The sequence below is a fragment of the Electrona antarctica genome (assembly GCF_951216825.1).
Source record: "Electrona antarctica genome assembly, contig: scaffold_73, whole genome shotgun sequence".
Lineage (NCBI taxonomy): Eukaryota > Metazoa > Chordata > Actinopteri > Myctophiformes > Myctophidae > Electrona > Electrona antarctica.
The window spans coordinates 678,114-700,569 of record NW_027638626.1 but is presented as its reverse complement, the minus strand read 5'-3'; the positions used below and the strand labels follow the sequence as shown (position 1 = coordinate 700,569).

At 40.6% G+C, this 22,456-nt stretch overlaps 1 protein-coding gene across 1 annotated transcript in view; it reads right to left on the bottom strand.

The window, feature by feature from the left end:
* Positions 1–260: 260 nt before the first annotated feature.
* Positions 261–22,456, bottom strand: part of tmco6 (transmembrane and coiled-coil domains 6) — a gene marked incomplete at its 3' end in the record, with an annotated part of 68,970 nt that continues 46,774 nt past the window's right edge. The window contains exons 9-11 of the mRNA XM_079530783.1: positions 7,106–7,331; positions 2,707–2,798; positions 261–419 (exon numbers count right to left, since the gene is read on the bottom strand). Coding sequence (XP_079386909.1) covers positions 261–419; positions 2,707–2,798; positions 7,106–7,331 — 477 coding nt within the window. The remainder of the gene's footprint in view (positions 420–2,706; positions 2,799–7,105; positions 7,332–22,456) is intronic.

Genomic DNA, 22,456 nt, shown 5'->3' with positions numbered 1-22,456 from the left:
TAGGAGGTGGTTGCTAGGTTACCTGTATCCTAGCATCCAGCAGCATGATGCTAGCAGGTGGTTGCTAGGTGGTTGCTATAGTTACCTGTATCCTAGCATCCAGCAGCATGACGCTAGGAGGTGGTTGCTAGGTTACCTGTATCCTAGCATCCAGCAGCATGATGCTAGGAGGTGGTTGCTAGGTGGTTGCTAGGTTACCTGTATCCTAGCATCCAGCAGCATGATGCTAGGAGGTGGTTGCTAGGTGGTTGCTAGGTTACCTGTATCCTAGCATCCAGCAGCATGCGCAGCAGTTCCAGACTCAGACAGACCAGGTGAGTGTCAGTCATCTTCAGAGTGTGAGTGACAGCTGTCAGAACACGTCCATCAACCATCTGGTCTCTGAGGTGATGAGTCATGTTACACATGACCCTGAGCACCTGGAATATATTACATATATATGTTACACATGACCCTGAGCACCTGGAATATATGAAATATATGTTACACATGACCCTGAGCACCTGGAATATATTACATATATGTTACACATGACCCTGAGCACCTGGAATATATTACATATATGTTACACATGACCCTGAGCACCTGGAATATATTACATATATATACATATATTTAATAGCATTTCTGGTCAAAACATTATTATTATAGTGAGTGATAGTGTGTACTATAGTGAATAATAGTGTGTACTATAGTGAATAATAGTGTGTACTATAGTGAATAATAGTGTGTACTATAGTGAATAATAGTGTGTACTATAGTGAATAATAGTGTACTATAGTGAATAATAGTGTGTACTATAGTGAATAATAGTGTACTATAGTGAATAATAGTGTACTATAGTGAATAATAGTGTACTATAGTGAATAATAGTGTGTACTATAGTGAATAATAGTGTACTATAGTGAATAATAGTGTGTACTATAGTGAATAAGTGTGTACTATAGTGAATAATAGTGTACTATAGTGAATAATAGTGTACTATAGTGAATAATAGTGTGTACTATAGTGAATAATAGTGTGTACTATAGTGAATAATAGTGTACTATAGTGAATAATAGTGTACTATAGTGAATAATAGTGTGTACTATAGTGAATAATAGTGTACTATAGTGAACAATAGTGTACTATAGTGAATAATAGTGTGCACTATAGTGAAAAATAGTGTACTATAGTGAACAATAGTGTAATATAGTGAATAATAGTGTGTACTATAGTGAATAATAGTGTGTACTATAGTGAATAATAGTGTGTACTATAGTGAATAATAGTGTACTATAGTGAATAATAGTGTACTATAGTGAATAATCGTGTGTTATAGTGAATAATAGTGTACTATAGTGAATAATAGTGTGTACTATAGTGAATAATAGTGTACTATAGTGAATAATAGTGTGTGCTATGGTGAATAATAGTGTACTATAGTGAATAATAGTGTGTACTATAGTGAATACTAGTGTGTACTATAGTGAATAGTGTACTATAGTGAATACTAGTGTGTACTATAGTGAATAATAGTGTACTATAGTGAATACTAGTGTGTACTATAGTGAATAATAGTGTACTATAGTGAATACTAGTGTGTACTATAGTGAATAATAGTGTACTATAGTGAATACTAGTGTGTACTATAGTGAATAATAGTGCACTATAGTGAATAATAGTGTGTGCTATAGTGAATAATAGTGTGTACTATAGTGAATAATAGTGCACTATAATGAATACTAGTGTGTACTATAGTGAATAATAGTGCACTATAGTGAATAATAGTGTGTGCTATAGTGAATAATAGTGTGTACTATAGTGAATAATAGTGTACTATAGTGAATAATAGTGTACTATAGTGAATAATAGTGTGTACTATAGTGAGTAATAGTGTACTATAGTGAATAACAGTGTGTACTATAGTGAATAACAGTGTGTACTATAGTGAATAATAGTGTGTACTATAGTGAATAATATTGTACTATAGTGAATAATAGTGTACTATAGTGAATAATAGTGTACTATAGTGAATAATAGTGTGTGCTATAGTGAATAATAGTGTACTATAGTGAATAATAGTGTACTATAGTGAATAATAGTGTGTACTATAGTGAATAATAGTGTACTATAGTGAATAATAGTGTGTACTATAGTGAATAATAGTGTACTGTAGTGAATAATAGTGTAATATAGTGAATAATAGTGTACTATAGTGAATAATAGTGTACTATAGTGAATAATAGTGTACTATAGTGAATAATAGTGTACTATATTGAATAATAGTGTACTATAGTGAATAATAGTGTACTATAGTGAATAATAGTGTGTACTATAGTGAATAATAGTGTACTATAGTGAATAATAGTGTGTACTATAGTGAATAATAGTGTACTATAGCGAATAATAGTGTACTATAGCGAATAATAGTGTACTATAGCGAATAATAGTGTACTATAGTGAATAATAGTGTACTATAGTGACTAATAGTGTACTATAGTGACTAATAGTGTGTACTATAGTGAATAATAGTGTGTACTATAGTGAATAATAGTGTGTACTATAGTGAATAATAGTGTGTACTATAGTGAATAATAGTGTGCTATAGTGAATAATAGTGTACTATAGTGAATAATAGTGAGCACTATAGTGAACAATAGTGTACTATAGTGAACAATAGTGTACTATAGTGAACAATAGTGTACTATAGTGAATAATACTCACCATAGTGTTGATGCCTTCAGAGAAGGGAAGCATTGTCATCAGAATAGGAAGTAGTTTGAGACGCAGCACAGCTCTGCACAGCATGGAGTCAGCTAGAGGGATACACACACACTGGTTACCTATAGAAAACAGTTAACTACAGCTAGAGACATACACACACACTGGTTACCTATAGAAAACAGTTACCTACAGCTAGAGAGATACACACACACTGGTTAGCTATAACCAGAACCTCAGAGAGTGTACACCCTCAGAGTTAAATTAAAAAAATATCTCCCAGAGATAGAAATGCCATTAAATGGGGGTCCGTAGACTAATGCATGTCAAACTGGGGGTCCTTGAAATTAAATCTCTGCTAGAGCTGTAGACATCTTCTCTCATGGGGGTCCCTGGCGTATGTTTTCAAAAGAGGGGGTCTGCGGGGCGAATGAGTGTAATTTTTGGGGTCCTTGACATGAATTAATACGTTTTGGAACTTGGAACTACATTAGATTCAACCTCATCATGAAACTACATTAGATTCAACCTCAACATGAAACTACATTAGATTCAACCTGAACATAAAACTGTACATTAGATTCAACCTCATCATGCAACTACATTAGATTCAACCTCAACATGAAACTACATTAGATTCAACCTCAACATGAAACTACATTAGATTCAACCTCATCATGAAACTACATTAGATTCAACCTCAACATGAAACTACATTAGATTCAACCTCAACATGAAACTACATTAGATTCAACCTTAACATAAAACTGTACATTAGATTCAACCTCATCATGAAACTACATTAGATTCAACCTTAACATAAAACTACATTAGATTCAACCTTAACATAAAACTACATTAGATTCAACCTCATCATGAAACTACATTAGATTCAACCTCATCATAAAACTACATTCGATTCAACCTCATCATAAAACTACATTTGATTCAACCTCATCATAAAACTACATTAGATTCAACCTCCTCATAAAACTGTACATTAGATTCAACCTCTTCATGAAACTACATTAGATTCAACCTTAACATAAAACTACATTAGATTCAACCTTAACATAAAACTACATTAGATTCAACCTCATCATGAAACTACATTAGATTCAACATCATCATAAAACTACATTTGATTCAACCTCACCATAAAACTACATTAGATTCAACCTCATCATAAAACTACATTAGATTCAACCTCCTCATGAAACTACATTAGATTCAACCTCAACATGAAACTACATTAGATTCAACCTCAACATGAAACTACATTAGATTCAACCTTAACATAAAACTGTACATTAGATTCAACCTCATCATGAAACTACATTAGATTCAACCTTAACATAAAACTACATTAGATTCAACCTTAACATAAAACTACATTAGATTCAACCTCATCATGAAACTACATTAGATTCAACCTCATCATAAAACTACATTCGATTCAACCTCATCATAAAACTACATTTGATTCAACCTCATCATAAAACTACATTAGATTCAACCTCCTCATAAAACTGTACATTAGATTCAACCTCTTCATGAAACTACATTAGATTCAACCTTAACATAAAACTACATTAGATTCAACCTTAACATAAAACTACATTAGATTCAACCTCATCATGAAACTACATTAGATTCAACATCATCATAAAACTACATTTGATTCAACCTCACCATAAAACTACATTAGATTCAACCTCATCATAAAACTACATTAGATTCAACCTCCTCATAAAACTACATTAGATTCAACCTCAACATGAAACTACATTAGATTTAACCTCATCATGAAACTACATTAGATTCAACCTCATCATAAAACTACATTCGATTCAACCTCATCATAAAACTACATTAGATTCAACCTCATCATAAAACTACATTCGATTCAACCTCATCATAAAACTACATTAGATTCAACCTCATCATAAAAATACATTAGATTCAACCTCCTCATAAAACTACGGGCGACTGTGGCTCAAGAGGTAGAGCAGGTCGTCCAATGATCCATGGGTCGGCGGTTCGAATCCCGGCTCCTCATGTCTACATGTCAAAGTGTCCTTGGGCAAGACACTGAACCCCAAATTGCTCCTGATGTGCTGGTTGGTACCTTGCATGGCTTCCGCCGCAATCGGTGTATGAATGTGTGTGTGAATGGGTGAATGTAATGCACAATCTATATAAATGCACCATTTACCATTTACTACATTAGATTCAACCTCAACATGAAACTACATTAGATTCAACCTCATCATGAAACTACATTAGATTCAACCTCATCATAAAACTACATTAGATTCAACCTCAACATGAAACTACATTAGATTCAACCTCATCATGAAACTACATTAGATTCAACCTCATCATGAAACTACATTAGATTCAACCTCATCATGAAACGGCATTAGATTCAACCTCATCATGAAACTACATTAGATTCAACCTCAACATGAAACTACATTAGATTCAACCTCATCATGAAACTACATTAGATTCAACCTCATCATGAAACTACATTAGATTCAACCTCATCATGAAACTGCATTAGATTCAACCTCATCATGAAACTACATTAGATTCAACCTTAACATAAAACTACATTAGATTCAACCTTAACATAAAACTACATTAGATTCAACCTCATCATGAAACTACATTAGATTCAACATCATCATAAAACTACATTTGATTCAACCTCACCATAAAACTACATTAGATTCAACCTCATCATAAAACTACATTAGATTCAACCTCCTCATAAAACTACATTAGATTCAACCTCAACATGAAACTACATTAGATTTAACCTCATCATGAAACTACATTAGATTCAACCTCATCATAAAACTACATTCGATTCAACCTCATCATAAAACTACATTAGATTCAACCTCATCATAAAACTACATTCGATTCAACCTCATCATAAAACTACATTAGATTCAACCTCATCATAAAAATACATTAGATTCAACCTCCTCATAAAACTACGGGCGACTGTGGCTCAAGAGGTAGAGCAGGTCGTCCAATGATCCATGGGTCGGCGGTTCGAATCCCGGCTCCTCATGTCTACATGTCAAAGTGTCCTTGGGCAAGACACTGAACCCCAAATTGCTCCTGATGTGCTGGTTGGTACCTTGCATGGCTTCCGCCGCAATCGGTGTATGAATGTGTGTGTGAATGGGTGAATGTAATGCACAATCTATATAAATGCACCATTTACCATTTACTACATTAGATTCAACCTCAACATGAAACTACATTAGATTCAACCTCATCATGAAACTACATTAGATTCAACCTCATCATAAAACTACATTAGATTCAACCTCAACATGAAACTACATTAGATTCAACCTCATCATGAAACTACATTAGATTCAACCTCATCATGAAACTACATTAGATTCAACCTCATCATGAAACGGCATTAGATTCAACCTCATCATGAAACTACATTAGATTCAACCTCAACATGAAACTACATTAGATTCAACCTCATCATGAAACTACATTAGATTCAACCTCATCATGAAACTACATTAGATTCAACCTCATCATGAAACTGCATTAGATTCAACCTCATCATGAAACTACATTAGATTCAACCTCAACATGAAACTACATTAGATTCAACCTCATCATGAAACTGCATTAGATTCAACCTCATCATGAAACTGCATTAGATTCAACCTCATCATGAAACTACATTAGATTCCTGAGAACAGCACCCTCCGTCTCTTGAATAGTTTTAATTTAGTCACGTTTTAGTCACCTGGAATGCTTTAGTGTTAGTTTAGTTTTAGTCGACTAAATATCATAAGATATTTTTCATACGATTTGTTAGTCGACTAAATCAACTGTAGATTTAGTCTTAATGCCGTCGTAATGGCTGTTTTTACACATGCTGAAAATAGCCGATCTACAAGCTCACATCTGCTGGCACTCTATAGCGCCTTTATTTTGAAGAATTATAGTGTCAAATAAGTCTAGAGGGGTGTAGGCCAATATGGGGTGTAGGCCATATTCCCAAAGTGGGGTCCGGGGACCCCCAGGGGTCCTTGAGGGAGTTCCAGGGGGTCCCCAGCTAAATGATAGTTTGGAACCAAATGGACCCTTCTCTGAGAGTGTAGAAACCGGTCTAAATTAGCATTGATTTTACAATATAAATTGGGGGTCCCAGAGATAGAAATGCCATTAAATGGGGGTCCGTAGACTAATGCATGTAAAACTGGGGGGTCCTTGAAATTAAACGGGTTGAGAATCACTGCTAGAGCCGTACAAATCTTCTCTCAAATGGGGGTCCGCGGGCTGATTAGTGTCAATCTGGGGGTCCTTGACATGAAGATGTTTGGGACCCAGGTGGTGTAGGTGTAAAACTCACCTGTCAGGTTGTTTAGGACCCAGAGGCTCTCTCTGGCCAGGGCGGGCCGGCCGGGCAGGAAGGCCTGAGCAAACGCACACAGAGCGGCCACGAGACGCACCGCCTCGCCCAGATGCATGCTGGGAGGAGCCCCCCCCTCCCCCTCCCCCCCGGGGGTCGTGGGGGTCAGGGTCAGGGGGCCACAGCACAGCAGGTTCCCCACGCAGCGCAGCAGGGGCCACAGCAACTGGAGAGGAAATAGGTCGTCTTCTCAAAAACCTTCCCATGTCAACGACCATTACATTAAAACCCTTTCTGGTGTTTTAAGCATTATGTTATACTTTAGCTGTTAAAAAATAGCAGATCTACAAGCTCATAGCGAGCTCATAGCAAGCTATACGAGCTTGTAGGTCTGCTATTTTTTTTTAATCGTTAAAATGTGTTGCAAATCTTTGAATATATATTCTTTCAGAGTGAACGTTTTAACTCAAATCTTTGCTTTATCTGAAAATATGTAGTTCCAGGGAGGCCCCCGTCCCTGAAACTACATATTTTCAGATGGGGGTCCCTGGAACAAGTTACAACATAGTCAGATGGGGGTCGGCAGCCAATTACATATATTTTTGGAGGTCCTTGACATGAAAATGTTTGAGCATAAGTGACAGAAACATGAGGGTTTTTCAGAAAACTGTCAGGATTTAGAAACATTTAATCTGTTCTCAGGTCTAAATGGGTTAAAGGACCGATTTTCACTACTAACTATCTTCAAAGTGGGGTCCGGGGACCCCTATAGGGGTCCTTGAGGGAGTTCCAGGGGGTCCGGGGACCCCTATAGGTCCTTGAGGGAGTTCCAGGGGGTCCGGGGACCCCTATAGGGGTCCTTGAGGGGACCCCTATGGTCCTTGAGGGAGTTCCAGGGGGTCCGGGGACCCCTATAGGGGTCCTTGAGGGAGTTCCAGGGGGTCCGGGGACCCCTATGGGTCCTTGAGGGAGTTCCAGGGGGTCCGGGGACCCCTATAGGCCCTATGGGTCCTTGAGGGAGTTCCAGGGGGTCCGGGGACCCCTATAGGGGTCCTTGAGGGAGTTCCAGGGGGTCCGGGGGGTCCTTGAGGGAGTTCCAGGGGGTCCGGGGACCCCTATAGGTCCTTGAGGGAGTTCCTATAGGGGTCCTTGAGGGAGTTCCAGGGGGTCCGGGGACCCCTATAGGGGTCCTTGAGGGAGGGGGTCCTTGAGGGGACCCCTATAGGGGTCCTTGAGGGAGTTCCAAGGGGTCCGGGGACCCCTATAGGGGTCCTTGAGGGAGTTCCAGGGGGTCCGGGGACCCCTATGGGTCCTTGAGGGAGTTCCAAGGGGTCCGGGGACCCCTATAGGGGTCCTTGAGGGAGTTCCAGGGGGTCCGGGGACCACCTTGAGGGAGTTCAAGGGGGTCCGGGGGGTCCTTGAGGGAGTTCCAGGGGGTCCGGGGACCCCTATAGGGGTCCTTGAGGGGACCCCTATAGGGGTCCTTGAGGGAGTTCAAGGGGGTCCGGGGACCCCTATAGGGGTCCTTGAGGGAGTTCAAGGGGGTCCGGGGACCCCTATAGGGGTCCTTGAGGGGACCCCTATAGGGGTCCTTGAGGGAGTTCAAGGGGGTCCGGGGACCCCTATAGGGGTCCTTGAGGGGACCCCTATAGTCTAGTAGCCAGCCCATAGAGCCCCATTGTGAACCCGGACATGTTGAGTACACCAAGGTTTTATGTTAGAAATGTTTAGTAGGGGTCCCCAGCATGTAGAAACTGATGTTATAGATGTTGAGTATGGGTCCCCAGCATGTAGAAACTGATGTTATAGATGTTGAGTATGGGTCCCCAGCATGTAGAAACTGATGTTATAAATGTTGAGTATGGGTCCCCAGCATGTAGAAACCGATGTTATAGATGTTGAGTATGGGTCCCCAGCATGTAGAAACTGATGTTGTAGATGTTGAGTATGGGTCCCCAGCATGTAGAAACTGATGTTATAGATGTTTAGTATGGGTCCCCAGCATGTAGAAAGTGATGTTATAAATGTTTAGTATGGGTCCCCAGCATGTAGAAACTGGTGTTATAAATGTTTAGTATGGGTCCTTGAGGGAGTTCCAGGGGGTCCGGGGACCCCTATAGGGGTCCTTGAGGGAGTTCCAGGGGGTCCGGGGACCCCTATGGGTCCTTGAGGGAGTTCCAGGGGGTCCGGGGACCCCTATAGGCCCTATGGGTCCTTGAGGGAGTTCCAGGGGGTCCGGGGACCCCTATAGGGGTCCTTGAGGGAGTTCCAGGGGGTCCGGGGGGTCCTTGAGGGAGTTCCAGGGGGTCCGGGGACCCCTATAGGTCCTTGAGGGAGTTCCTATAGGGGTCCTTGAGGGAGTTCCAGGGGGTCCGGGGACCCCTATAGGGGTCCTTGAGGGAGGGGGTCCTTGAGGGGACCCCTATAGGGGTCCTTGAGGGAGTTCCAAGGGGTCCGGGGACCCCTATAGGGGTCCTTGAGGGAGTTCCAGGGGGTCCGGGGACCCCTATGGGTCCTTGAGGGAGTTCCAAGGGGTCCGGGGACCCCTATAGGGGTCCTTGAGGGAGTTCCAGGGGGTCCGGGGACCACCTTGAGGGAGTTCAAGGGGGTCCGGGGGGTCCTTGAGGGAGTTCCAGGGGGTCCGGGGACCCCTATAGGGGTCCTTGAGGGGACCCCTATAGGGGTCCTTGAGGGAGTTCAAGGGGGTCCGGGGACCCCTATAGGGGTCCTTGAGGGAGTTCAAGGGGGTCCGGGGACCCCTATAGGGGTCCTTGAGGGGACCCCTATAGGGGTCCTTGAGGGAGTTCAAGGGGGTCCGGGGACCCCTATAGGGGTCCTTGAGGGGACCCCTATAGTCTAGTAGCCAGCCCATAGAGCCCCATTGTGAACCCGGACATGTTGAGTACACCAAGGTTTTATGTTAGAAATGTTTAGTAGGGGTCCCCAGCATGTAGAAACTGATGTTATAGATGTTGAGTATGGGTCCCCAGCATGTAGAAACTGATGTTATAGATGTTGAGTATGGGTCCCCAGCATGTAGAAACTGATGTTATAAATGTTGAGTATGGGTCCCCAGCATGTAGAAACCGATGTTATAGATGTTGAGTATGGGTCCCCAGCATGTAGAAACTGATGTTGTAGATGTTGAGTATGGGTCCCCAGCATGTAGAAACTGATGTTATAGATGTTTAGTATGGGTCCCCAGCATGTAGAAAGTGATGTTATAAATGTTTAGTATGGGTCCCCAGCATGTAGAAACTGGTGTTATAAATGTTTAGTATGGGTCCCCAGCATGTAGAAACTGATGTTATAGATGTTGAGTATGGGTCCCCAGCATGTAGAAACTGATGTTAGAAATGTTGAGTATGGGTCCCCAGCATGTAGAAACTGATGTTATAGATGTTGAGTATGGGTCCCCAGCATTTAGAAACTGATGTTATAAATGTTTATTATGTGTCCCCAGCATGTAGAAACTGATGTTAGAAATGTTTAGTATGGGTCCCCAGCATGTAGAAACTGATGTTATAAATGTTTAGTATGGGTCCCCAGCATGTAGAAACTGATGTTATAAATGTTTAGTATGGGTCCCCAGCATATAGAAACTGATGTTATAAATGTTGAGTATGGGTCCCCAGCATGTAGAAACCGATGTTAGAAATGTTTAGTATGGGTCCCCAGCATGTAGAAGCTGATGTTATAGATGTTGAGTATGGGTCCCCAGCATGTAGAAACTGATGTTAGAAATGTTGAGTAGGGGTCCCCAGCATGTAGAAACTGATGTTAGAAATGTTTAGTATGGGTCCCCAGCATGTAGAAACTGATGTTATAGATGTTGAGTATGGGTCCCCAGCATGTAGAAACTGATGTTAGAAATGTTTAGTATCCGTCCCCAGCATGTAGAAACTGATGTTATAGATGTTTAGTATGGGTCCCCAGCATGTAGAAACTGATGTTATAGATGTTGAGTATGGGTCCCCAGCATGTAGAAACTGATGTTTGAAATGTTTAGTATGGGTCCCCAGCATGTAGAAACTGATGTTATAAATGTTGAGTATGGGTCCCCAGCATGTAGAAACTGATGTTAGAAATGTTTAGTATGGGTCCCCAGCATGTAGAAACTGATGTTATAGATGTTGAGTATGGGTCCCCAGCATGTAGAAACTGATGTTATAGATGTTGAGTATGGGTCCCCAGCATTTAGAAACTGATGTTATAAATGTTTATTATGTGTCCCCAGCATGTAGAAACTGATGTTAGAAATGTTTAGTATGGGTCCCCAGCATGTAGAAACTGATGTTATAAATGTTTAGTATGGGTCCCCAGCATGTAGAAACTGATGTTATAAATGTTTAGTATGGGTCTCCAGCATGTAGAAACTGATGTTATAAATGTTTAGTATGGGTCCCCAGCATGTAGAAACTGATGTTATAAATGTTGAGTATGGGTCCCCAGCATGTAGAAACCGATGTTAGAAATGTTTAGTATGGGTCCCCAGCATGTAGAAGCTGATGTTATAGATGTTGAGTATGGGTCCCCAGCATGTAGAAACTGATGTTAGAAATGTTGAGTAGGGGTCCCCAGCATGTAGAAACTGATGTTAGAAATGTTTAGTATGGGTCCCCAGCATGTAGAAACTGATGTTATAGATGTTGAGTATGGGTCCCCAGCATGTAGAAACTGATGTTAGAAATGTTTAGTATCCGTCCCCAGCATGTAGAAACTGATGTTATAGATGTTTAGTATGGGTCCCCAGCATGTAGAAACTGATGTTATAGATGTTGAGTATGGGTCCCCAGCATGTAGAAACTGATGTTAGAAATGTTTAGTATGGGTCCCCAGCATGTAGAAACTGATGTTATAGATGTTGAGTATGGGTCCCAAGCATGTAGAAACTGATGTTAGAAATGTTTAGTATGGGTCCCCAGCATGTAGAAACTGATGTTATAGATGTTGAGTATGGGTCCCCAGCATGTAGAAACTGATGTTAGAAATGTTGAGTATGGGTCCCCAGCATGTAGAAACTGATGTTAGAAATGTTTAGTATGGGTCCCCAGCATGTAGAAACTGATGTTATAGATGTTGAGTATGGGTCCCCAGCATGTAGAAACTGATGTTAGAAATGTTGAGTATGGGTCCCCAGCATGTAGAAACTGATGTTATAGATGTTGAGTATGGGTCCCCAGCATGTAGAAACTGATGTTATAAATGTTTAGTATGGGTCCCCAGCATGTAGAAACTGATGTTATAAATGTTGAGTATGGGTCCCCAGCATGTAGAAACCGATGTTAGAAATGTTTAGTATGGGTCCCCAGCATGTAGAAGCTGATGTTATAGATGTTGAGTATGGGTCCCCAGCATGTAGAAACTGATGTTAGAAATGTTGAGTAGGGGTCCCCAGCATGTAGAAACTGATGTTAGAAATGTTTAGTATGGGTCCCCAGCATGTAGAAACTGATGTTATAGATGTTGAGTATGGGTCCCCAGCATGTAGAAACTGATGTTAGAAATGTTTAGTATCCGTCCCCAGCATGTAGAAACTGATGTTATAGATGTTTAGTATGGGTCCCCAGCATGTAGAAACTGATGTTATAGATGTTGAGTATGGGTCCCCAGCATGTAGAAACTGATGTTAGAAATGTTTAGTATGGGTCCCCAGCATGTAGAAACTGATGTTATAAAGGTTGAGTATGGGTCCCCAGCATGTAGAAACTGATGTTAGAAATGTTTAGTATGGGTCCCCAGCATGTAGAAACTGATGTTATAGATGTTGAGTATGGGTCCCCAGCATGTAGAAACTGATGTTATAGATGTTGAGTATGGGTCCCCAGCATTTAGAAACTGATGTTATAAATGTTTATTATGTGTCCCCAGCATGTAGAAACTGATGTTAGAAATGTTTAGTATGGGTCCCCAGCATGTAGAAACTGATGTTATAAATGTTTAGCATGGGTCCCCAGCATGTAGAAACTGATGTTATAAATGTTTAGTATGGGTCCCCAGCATGTAGAAACTGATGTTATAAATGTTTAGTATGGGTCCCCAGCATGTAGAAACTGATGTTATAAATGTTGAGTATGGGTCCCCAGCATGTAGAAACCGATGTTAGAAATGTTTAGTATGGGTCCCCAGCATGTAGAAGCTGATGTTATAGATGTTGAGTATGGGTCCCCAGAATGTAGAAACTGATGTTAGAAATGTTGAGTAGGGGTCCCCAGCATGTAGAAACTGATGTTAGAAATGTTTAGTATGGGTCCCCAGCATGTAGAAACTGATGTTAGAAATGTTTAGTATGGGTCCCCAGCATGTAGAAACTGATGTTATAAATGTTTAGTATGGGTCCCCAGCATGTAGAAACTGATGTTATAAATGTTTAGTATGGGTCCCCAGCATGTAGAAACTGATGTTATAAATGTTGAGTATGGGTCCCCAGCATGTAGAAACCGATGTTAGAAATGTTTAGTATGGGTCCCCAGCATGTAGAAGCTGATGTTATAGATGTTGAGTATGGGTCCCCAGCATGTAGAAACTGATGTTAGAAATGTTGAGTAGGGGTCCCCAGCATGTAGAAACTGATGTTAGAAATGTTTAGTATGGGTCCCCAGCATGTAGAAACTGATGTTATAGATGTTGAGTATGGGTCCCCAGCATGTAGAAACTGATGTTAGAAATGTTTAGTATCCGTCCCCAGCATGTAGAAACTGATGTTATAGATGTTTAGTATGGGTCCCCAGCATGTAGAAACTGATGTTATAGATGTTGAGTATGGGTCCCCAGCATGTAGAAACTGATGTTAGAAATGTTTAGTATGGGTCCCCAGCATGTAGAAACTGATGTTATAGATGTTGAGTATGGGTCCCAAGCATGTAGAAACTGATGTTAGAAATGTTTAGTATGGGTCCCCAGCATGTAGAAACTGATGTTATAGATGTTGAGTATGGGTCCCCAGCATGTAGAAACTGATGTTAGAAATGTTGAGTATGGGTCCCCAGCATGTAGAAACTGATGTTAGAAATGTTTAGTATGGGTCCCCAGCATGTAGAAACTGATGTTATAGATGTTGAGTATGGGTCCCCAGCATGTAGAAACTGATGTTAGAAATGTTGAGTATGGGTCCCCAGCATGTAGAAACTGATGTTATAGATGTTGAGTATGGGTCCCCAGCATTTAGAAACTGATGTTATAAATGTTTATTATGTGTCCCCAGCATGTAGAAACTGATGTTAGAAATGTTTAGTATGGGTACCCAGCATGTAGAAACTGATGTTATAAATGTTTAGTATGGGTCCCCAGCATGTAGAAACTGATGTTATAAATGTTTAGTATGGGTCCCCAGCATGTAGAAACTGATGTTATAAATGTTGAGTATGGGTCCCCAGCATGTAGAAACCGATGTTAGAAATGTTTAGTATGGGTCCCCAGCATGTAGAAGCTGATGTTATAGATGTTGAGTATGGGTCCCCAGCATGTAGAAACTGATGTTAGAAATGTTGAGTAGGGGTCCCCAGCATGTAGAAACTGATGTTAGAAATGTTTAGTATGGGTCCCCAGCATGTAGAAACTGATGTTATAGATGTTGAGTATGGGTCCCCAGCATGTAGAAACTGATGTTATAGATGTTTAGTATGGGTCCCCAGCATGTAGAAACTGATGTTATAGATGTTGAGTATGGGTCCCCAGCATGTAGAAACTGATGTTAGAAATGTTTAGTATGGGTCCCCAGCATGTAGAAACTGATGTTATAGATGTTGAGTATGGGTCCCCAGCATGTAGAAACTGATGTTAGAAATGTTTAGTATGGGTCCCCAGCATGTAGAAACTGATGTTATAGATGTTGAGTATGGGTCCCCAGCATGTAGAAACTGATGTTAGAAATGTTGAGTATGGGTCCCCAGCATGTAGAAACTGATGTTAGAAATGTTTAGTATGGGTCCCCAGCATGTAGAAACTGATGTTATAGATGTTGAGTATGGGTCCCCAGCATGTAGAAACTGATGTTAGAAATGTTTAGTATCCGTCCCCAGCATGTAGAAACTGATGTTATAGATGTTTAGTATGGGTCCCCAACATGTAGAAACTGATGTTATAGATGTTGAGTATGGGTCCCCAGCATGTAGAAACTGATGTTAGAAATGTTTAGTATGGGTCCCCAGCATGTAGAAACTGATGTTATAGATGTTGAGTATGGGTCCCAAGCATGTAGAAACTGATGTTAGAAATGTTTAGTATGGGTCCCCAGCATGTAGAAACTGATGTTATAGATGTTGAGTATGGGTCCCCAGCATGTAGAAACTGATGTTAAAAATGTTGAGTATGGGTCCCCAGCATGTAGAAACTGATGTTAGAAATGTTTAGTATGGGTCCCCAGCATGTAGAAACTGATGTTATAGATGTTGAGTAGGGGTCCCCAGCATGTAGAAACTGATGTTAGAAATGTTTAGTATCCGTCCCCAGCATGTAGCAACTGATGTTATAGATGTTTAGTATGGGTCCCCAGCATGTAGAAACTGATGTTATAGATGTTGAGTATGGGTCCCCAGCATGTAGAAACTGATGTTAGAAATGTTTAGTATGGGTCCCCAGCATGTAGAAACTGATGTTATAGATGTTGAGTATGGGTCCCCAGCATGTAGAAACTGATGTTAGAAATGTTGAGTATGGGTCCCCAGCATGTAGAAACTGATGTTAGAAATGTTTAGTATGGGTCCCCAGCATGTAGAAACTGATGTTATAGATGTTGAGTATGGGTCCCCAGCATGTAGAAACTGATGTTAGAAATGTTTAGTATCCGTCCCCAGCATGTAGAAACTGATGTTATAGATGTTTAGTATGGGTCCCCAGCATGTAGAAACTGATGTTATAGATGTTGAGTATGGGTCCCCAGCATGTAGAAACTGATGTTATAGATGTTTAGTATGGGTCCCCAACATGTAGAAACTGATGTTAGAAATGTTTAGTATGGGTCCCCAGCATGTAGAAGCTGATGTTAGAAATGTTTAGTATGGGTCCCCAGCATGTAGAAACTGATGTTATAAATGTTTAGTATGGGTCCCCAGCATGTATAAACTGATGTTAGAAATGTTTAGTATGGGTCCCCAGCTTGTAGAAACTGATGTTAGAAATGTTTAGTATGGGTCCCCAGCATGTAGAAACTGATGTTATAAATGTTGAGTAGGGGTCCCCAGCATGTAGAAACTGATGTTATAAATGTTTAGTATGGGTCCCCAGCATGTAGAAACTGATGTTATAAATGTTTAGTATGGGTCCCCAGCATGTAGAAACTGATGTTATAAATGTTTAGTATGGGTCCCCAGCATGTAGAAACTGATGTTATAAATGTTGAGTGTGGGTCCCCAGCATGTAGAAACTGATGTTATAAATGTTGAGTATGGGTCCCCAGCATGTAGAAACTGATGTTATAGATGTTGAGTAGGGGTCCCCAGCATGTAGAAACTGATGTTATAAATGTTGAGTATGGGTCCCCAGCATGTAGAAACTGATGTTATAAATGTTGAGTATGGGTCCCCAGCATGTAGAAACTGATGTTATAAATGTTGAGTATGGGTCCCCAGCATGTAGAAACTGATGTTATAAATATTGAGTATGGGTCCCCAGCATGTAGAAACTGATGTTATAGATGTTGAGTAGGGGTCCCCAGCATGTAGAAACTGATGTTATAAATGTTTAGTATGGGTCCCCAGCATGTAGAAACTGATGTTATAAATGTTGAGTATGGGTCCCCAGCATGTAGAAACTGATGTTATAAATGTTGAGTAGGGGTCCCCAGCATGTAGAAACTGATGTTAGAAATGTTTAGTATGGGTACCCAGCATTTAGAAACTGATGTTAGAAATGTTGAGTATGGGTCCCCAGCATGTAGAAACTGATGTTAGAAATGTTGAGTATGGGTCCCCAGCATGTAGAAACTGATGTTAGAAATGTTTAGTATGGGTCCCCAGCATGTAGAAACTGATGTTATAGATGTTGAGTATGGGTCCCCAGCATGTAGAAACTGATGTTAGAAATGTTGAGTATGGGTCCCCAGCATGTAGAAACTGATGTTATAGATGTTGAGTATGGGTCCCCAGCATGTAGAAACTGATGTTATAAATGTTTAGTATGGGTCCCCAGCATGTAGAAACTGATGTTATAAATGTTGAGTATGGGTCCCCAGCATGTAGAAACCGATGTTAGAAATGTTTAGTATGGGTCCCCAGCATGTAGAAGCTGATGTTATAGATGTTGAGTATGGGTCCCCAGCATGTAGAAACTGATGTTAGAAATGTTGAGTAGGGGTCCCCAGCATGTAGAAACTGATGTTAGAAATGTTTAGTATGGGTCCCCAGCATGTAGAAACTGATGTTATAGATGTTGAGTATGGGTCCCCAGCATGTAGAAACTGATGTTAGAAATGTTTAGTATCCGTCCCCAGCATGTAGAAACTGATGTTATAGATGTTTAGTATGGGTCCCCAGCATGTAGAAACTGATGTTATAGATGTTGAGTATGGGTCCCCAGCATGTAGAAACTGATGTTAGAAATGTTTAGTATGGGTCCCCAGCATGTAGAAACTGATGTTATAAAGGTTGAGTATGGGTCCCCAGCATGTAGAAACTGATGTTAGAAATGTTTAGTATGGGTCCCCAGCATGTAGAAACTGATGTTATAGATGTTGAGTATGGGTCCCCAGCATGTAGAAACTGATGTTATAGATGTTGAGTATGGGTCCCCAGCATTTAGAAACTGATGTTATAAATGTTTATTATGTGTCCCCAGCATGTAGAAACTGATGTTAGAAATGTTTAGTATGGGTCCCCAGCATGTAGAAACTGATGTTATAAATGTTTAGCATGGGTCCCCAGCATGTAGAAACTGATGTTATAAATGTTTAGTATGGGTCCCCAGCATGTAGAAACTGATGTTATAAATGTTTAGTATGGGTCCCCAGCATGTAGAAACTGATGTTATAAATGTTGAGTATGGGTCCCCAGCATGTAGAAACCGATGTTAGAAATGTTTAGTATGGGTCCCCAGCATGTAGAAGCTGATGTTATAGATGTTGAGTATGGGTCCCCAGAATGTAGAAACTGATGTTAGAAATGTTGAGTAGGGGTCCCCAGCATGTAGAAACTGATGTTAGAAATGTTTAGTATGGGTCCCCAGCATGTAGAAACTGATGTTATAAATGTTTAGTATGGGTCCCCAGCATGTAGAAACTGATGTTATAAATGTTTAGTATGGGTCCCCAGCATGTAGAAACTGATGTTATAAATGTTTAGTATGGGTCCCCAGCATGTAGAAACTGATGTTATAAATGTTGAGTATGGGTCCCCAGCATGTAGAAACCGATGTTAGAAATGTTTAGTATGGGTCCCCAGCATGTAGAAGCTGATGTTATAGATGTTGAGTATGGGTCCCCAGCATGTAGAAACTGATGTTAGAAATGTTGAGTAGGGGTCCCCAGCATGTAGAAACTGATGTTAGAAATGTTTAGTATGGGTCCCCAGCATGTAGAAACTGATGTTATAGATGTTGAGTATGGGTCCCCAGCATGTAGAAACTGATGTTAGAAATGTTTAGTATCCGTCCCCAGCATGTAGAAACTGATGTTATAGATGTTTAGTATGGGTCCCCAGCATGTAGAAACTGATGTTATAGATGTTGAGTATGGGTCCCCAGCATGTAGAAACTGATGTTAGAAATGTTTAGTATGGGTCCCCAGCATGTAGAAACTGATGTTATAGATGTTGAGTATGGGTCCCAAGCATGTAGAAACTGATGTTAGAAATGTTTAGTATGGGTCCCCAGCATGTAGAAACTGATGTTATAGATGTTGAGTATGGGTCCCCAGCATGTAGAAACTGATGTTAGAAATGTTGAGTATGGGTCCCCAGCATGTAGAAACTGATGTTAGAAATGTTTAGTATGGGTCCCCAGCATGTAGAAACTGATGTTATAGATGTTGAGTATGGGTCCCCAGCATGTAGAAACTGATGTTAGAAATGTTGAGTATGGGTCCCCAGCATGTAGAAACTGATGTTATAGATGTTGAGTATGGGTCCCCAGCATGTAGAAACTGATGTTATAAATGTTTAGTATGGGTCCCCAGCATGTAGAAACTGATGTTATAAATGTTGAGTATGGGTCCCCAGCATGTAGAAACCGATGTTAGAAATGTTTAGTATGGGTCCCCAGCATGTAGAAGCTGATGTTATAGATGTTGAGTATGGGTCCCCAGCATGTAGAAACTGATGTTAGAAATGTTGAGTAGGGGTCCCCAGCATGTAGAAACTGATGTTAGAAATGTTTAGTATGGGTCCCCAGCATGTAGAAACTGATGTTATAGATGTTGAGTATGGGTCCCCAGCATGTAGAAACTGATGTTAGAAATGTTTAGTATCCGTCCCCAGCATGTAGAAACTGATGTTATAGATGTTTAGTATGGGTCCCCAGCATGTAGAAACTGATGTTATAGATGTTGAGTATGGGTCCCCAGCATGTAGAAACTGATGTTAGAAATGTTTAGTATGGGTCCCCAGCATGTAGAAACTGATGTTATAAAGGTTGAGTATGGGTCCCCAGCATGTAGAAACTGATGTTAGAAATGTTTAGTATGGGTCCCCAGCATGTAGAAACTGATGTTATAGATGTTGAGTATGGGTCCCCAGCATGTAGAAACTGATGTTATAGATGTTGAGTATGGGTCCCCAGCATTTAGAAACTGATGTTATAAATGTTTATTATGTGTCCCCAGCATGTAGAAACTGATGTTAGAAATGTTTAGTATGGGTCCCCAGCATGTAGAAACTGATGTTATAAATGTTTAGCATGGGTCCCCAGCATGTAGAAACTGATGTTATAAATGTTTAGTATGGGTCCCCAGCATGTAGAAACTGATGTTATAAATGTTTAGTATGGGTCCCCAGCATGTAGAAACTGATGTTATAAATGTTGAGTATGGGTCCCCAGCATGTAGAAACCGATGTTAGAAATGTTTAGTATGGGTCCCCAGCATGTAGAAGCTGATGTTATAGATGTTGAGTATGGGTCCCCAGAATGTAGAAACTGATGTTAGAAATGTTGAGTAGGGGTCCCCAGCATGTAGAAACTGATGTTAGAAATGTTTAGTATGGGTCCCCAGCATGTAGAAACTGATGTTAGAAATGTTTAGTATGGGTCCCCAGCATGTAGAAACTGATGTTATAAATGTTTAGTATGGGTCCCCAGCATGTAGAAACTGATGTTATAAATGTTTAGTATGGGTCCCCAGCATGTAGAAACTGATGTTATAAATGTTGAGTATGGGTCCCCAGCATGTAGAAACCGATGTTAGAAATGTTTAGTATGGGTCCCCAGCATGTAGAAGCTGATGTTATAGATGTTGAGTATGGGTCCCCAGCATGTAGAAACTGATGTTAGAAATGTTGAGTAGGGGTCCCCAGCATGTAGAAACTGATGTTAGAAATGTTTAGTATGGGTCCCCAGCATGTAGAAACTGATGTTATAGATGTTGAGTATGGGTCCCCAGCATGTAGAAACTGATGTTAGAAATGTTTAGTATCCGTCCCCAGCATGTAGAAACTGATGTTATAGATGTTTAGTATGGGTCCCCAGCATGTAGAAACTGATGTTATAGATGTTGAGTATGGGTCCCCAGCATGTAGAAACTGATGTTAGAAATGTTTAGTATGGGTCCCCAGCATGTAGAAACTGATGTTATAGATGTTGAGTATGGGTCCCAAGCATGTAGAAACTGATGTTAGAAATGTTTAGTATGGGTCCCCAGCATGTAGAAACTGATGTTATAGATGTTGAGTATGGGTCCCCAGCATGTAGAAACTGATGTTAGAAATGTTGAGTATGGGTCCCCAGCATGTAGAAACTGATGTTAGAAATGTTTAGTATGGGTCCCCAGCATGTAGAAACTGATGTTATAGATGTTGAGTATGGGTCCCCAGCATGTAGAAACTGATGTTAGAAATGTTGAGTATGGGTCCCCAGCATGTAGAAACTGATGTTATAGATGTTGAGTATGGGTCCCCAGCATTTAGAAACTGATGTTATAAATGTTTATTATGTGTCCCCAGCATGTAGAAACTGATGTTAGAAATGTTTAGTATGGGTACCCAGCATGTAGAAACTGATGTTATAAATGTTTAGTATGGGTCCCCAGCATGTAGAAACTGATGTTATAAATGTTTAGTATGGGTCCCCAGCATGTAGAAACTGATGTTATAAATGTTGAGTATGGGTCCCCAGCATGTAGAAACCGATGTTAGAAATGTTTAGTATGGGTCCCCAGCATGTAGAAGCTGATGTTATAGATGTTGAGTATGGGTCCCCAGCATGTAGAAACTGATGTTAGAAATGTTGAGTAGGGGTCCCCAGCATGTAGAAACTGATGTTAGAAATGTTTAGTATGGGTCCCCAGCATGTAGAAACTGATGTTATAGATGTTGAGTATGGGTCCCCAGCATGTAGAAACTGATGTTATAGATGTTTAGTATGGGTCCCCAGCATGTAGAAACTGATGTTATAGATGTTGAGTATGGGTCCCCAGCATGTAGAAACTGATGTTAGAAATGTTTAGTATGGGTCCCCAGCATGTAGAAACTGATGTTATAGATGTTGAGTATGGGTCCCCAGCATGTAGAAACTGATGTTAGAAATGTTTAGTATGGGTCCCCAGCATGTAGAAACTGATGTTATAGATGTTGAGTATGGGTCCCCAGCATGTAGAAACTGATGTTAGAAATGTTGAGTATGGGTCCCCAGCATGTAGAAACTGATGTTAGAAATGTTTAGTATGGGTCCCCAGCATGTAGAAACTGATGTTATAGATGTTGAGTATGGGTCCCCAGCATGTAGAAACTGATGTTAGAAATGTTTAGTATCCGTCCCCAGCATGTAGAAACTGATGTTATAGATGTTTAGTATGGGTCCCCAACATGTAGAAACTGATGTTATAGATGTTGAGTATGGGTCCCCAGCATGTAGAAACTGATGTTAGAAATGTTTAGTATGGGTCCCCAGCATGTAGAAACTGATGTTATAGATGTTGAGTATGGGTCCCAAGCATGTAGAAACTGATGTTAGAAATGTTTAGTATGGGTCCCCAGCATGTATAAACTGATGTTATAGATGTTGAGTATGGGTCCCCAGCATGTAGAAACTGATGTTAAAAATGTTGAGTATGGGTCCCCAGCATGTAGAAACTGATGTTAGAAATGTTTAGTATGGGTCCCCAGCATGTAGAAACTGATGTTATAGATGTTGAGTAGGGGTCCCCAGCATGTAGAAACTGATGTTAGAAATGTTTAGTATCCGTCCCCAGCATGTAGCAACTGATGTTAT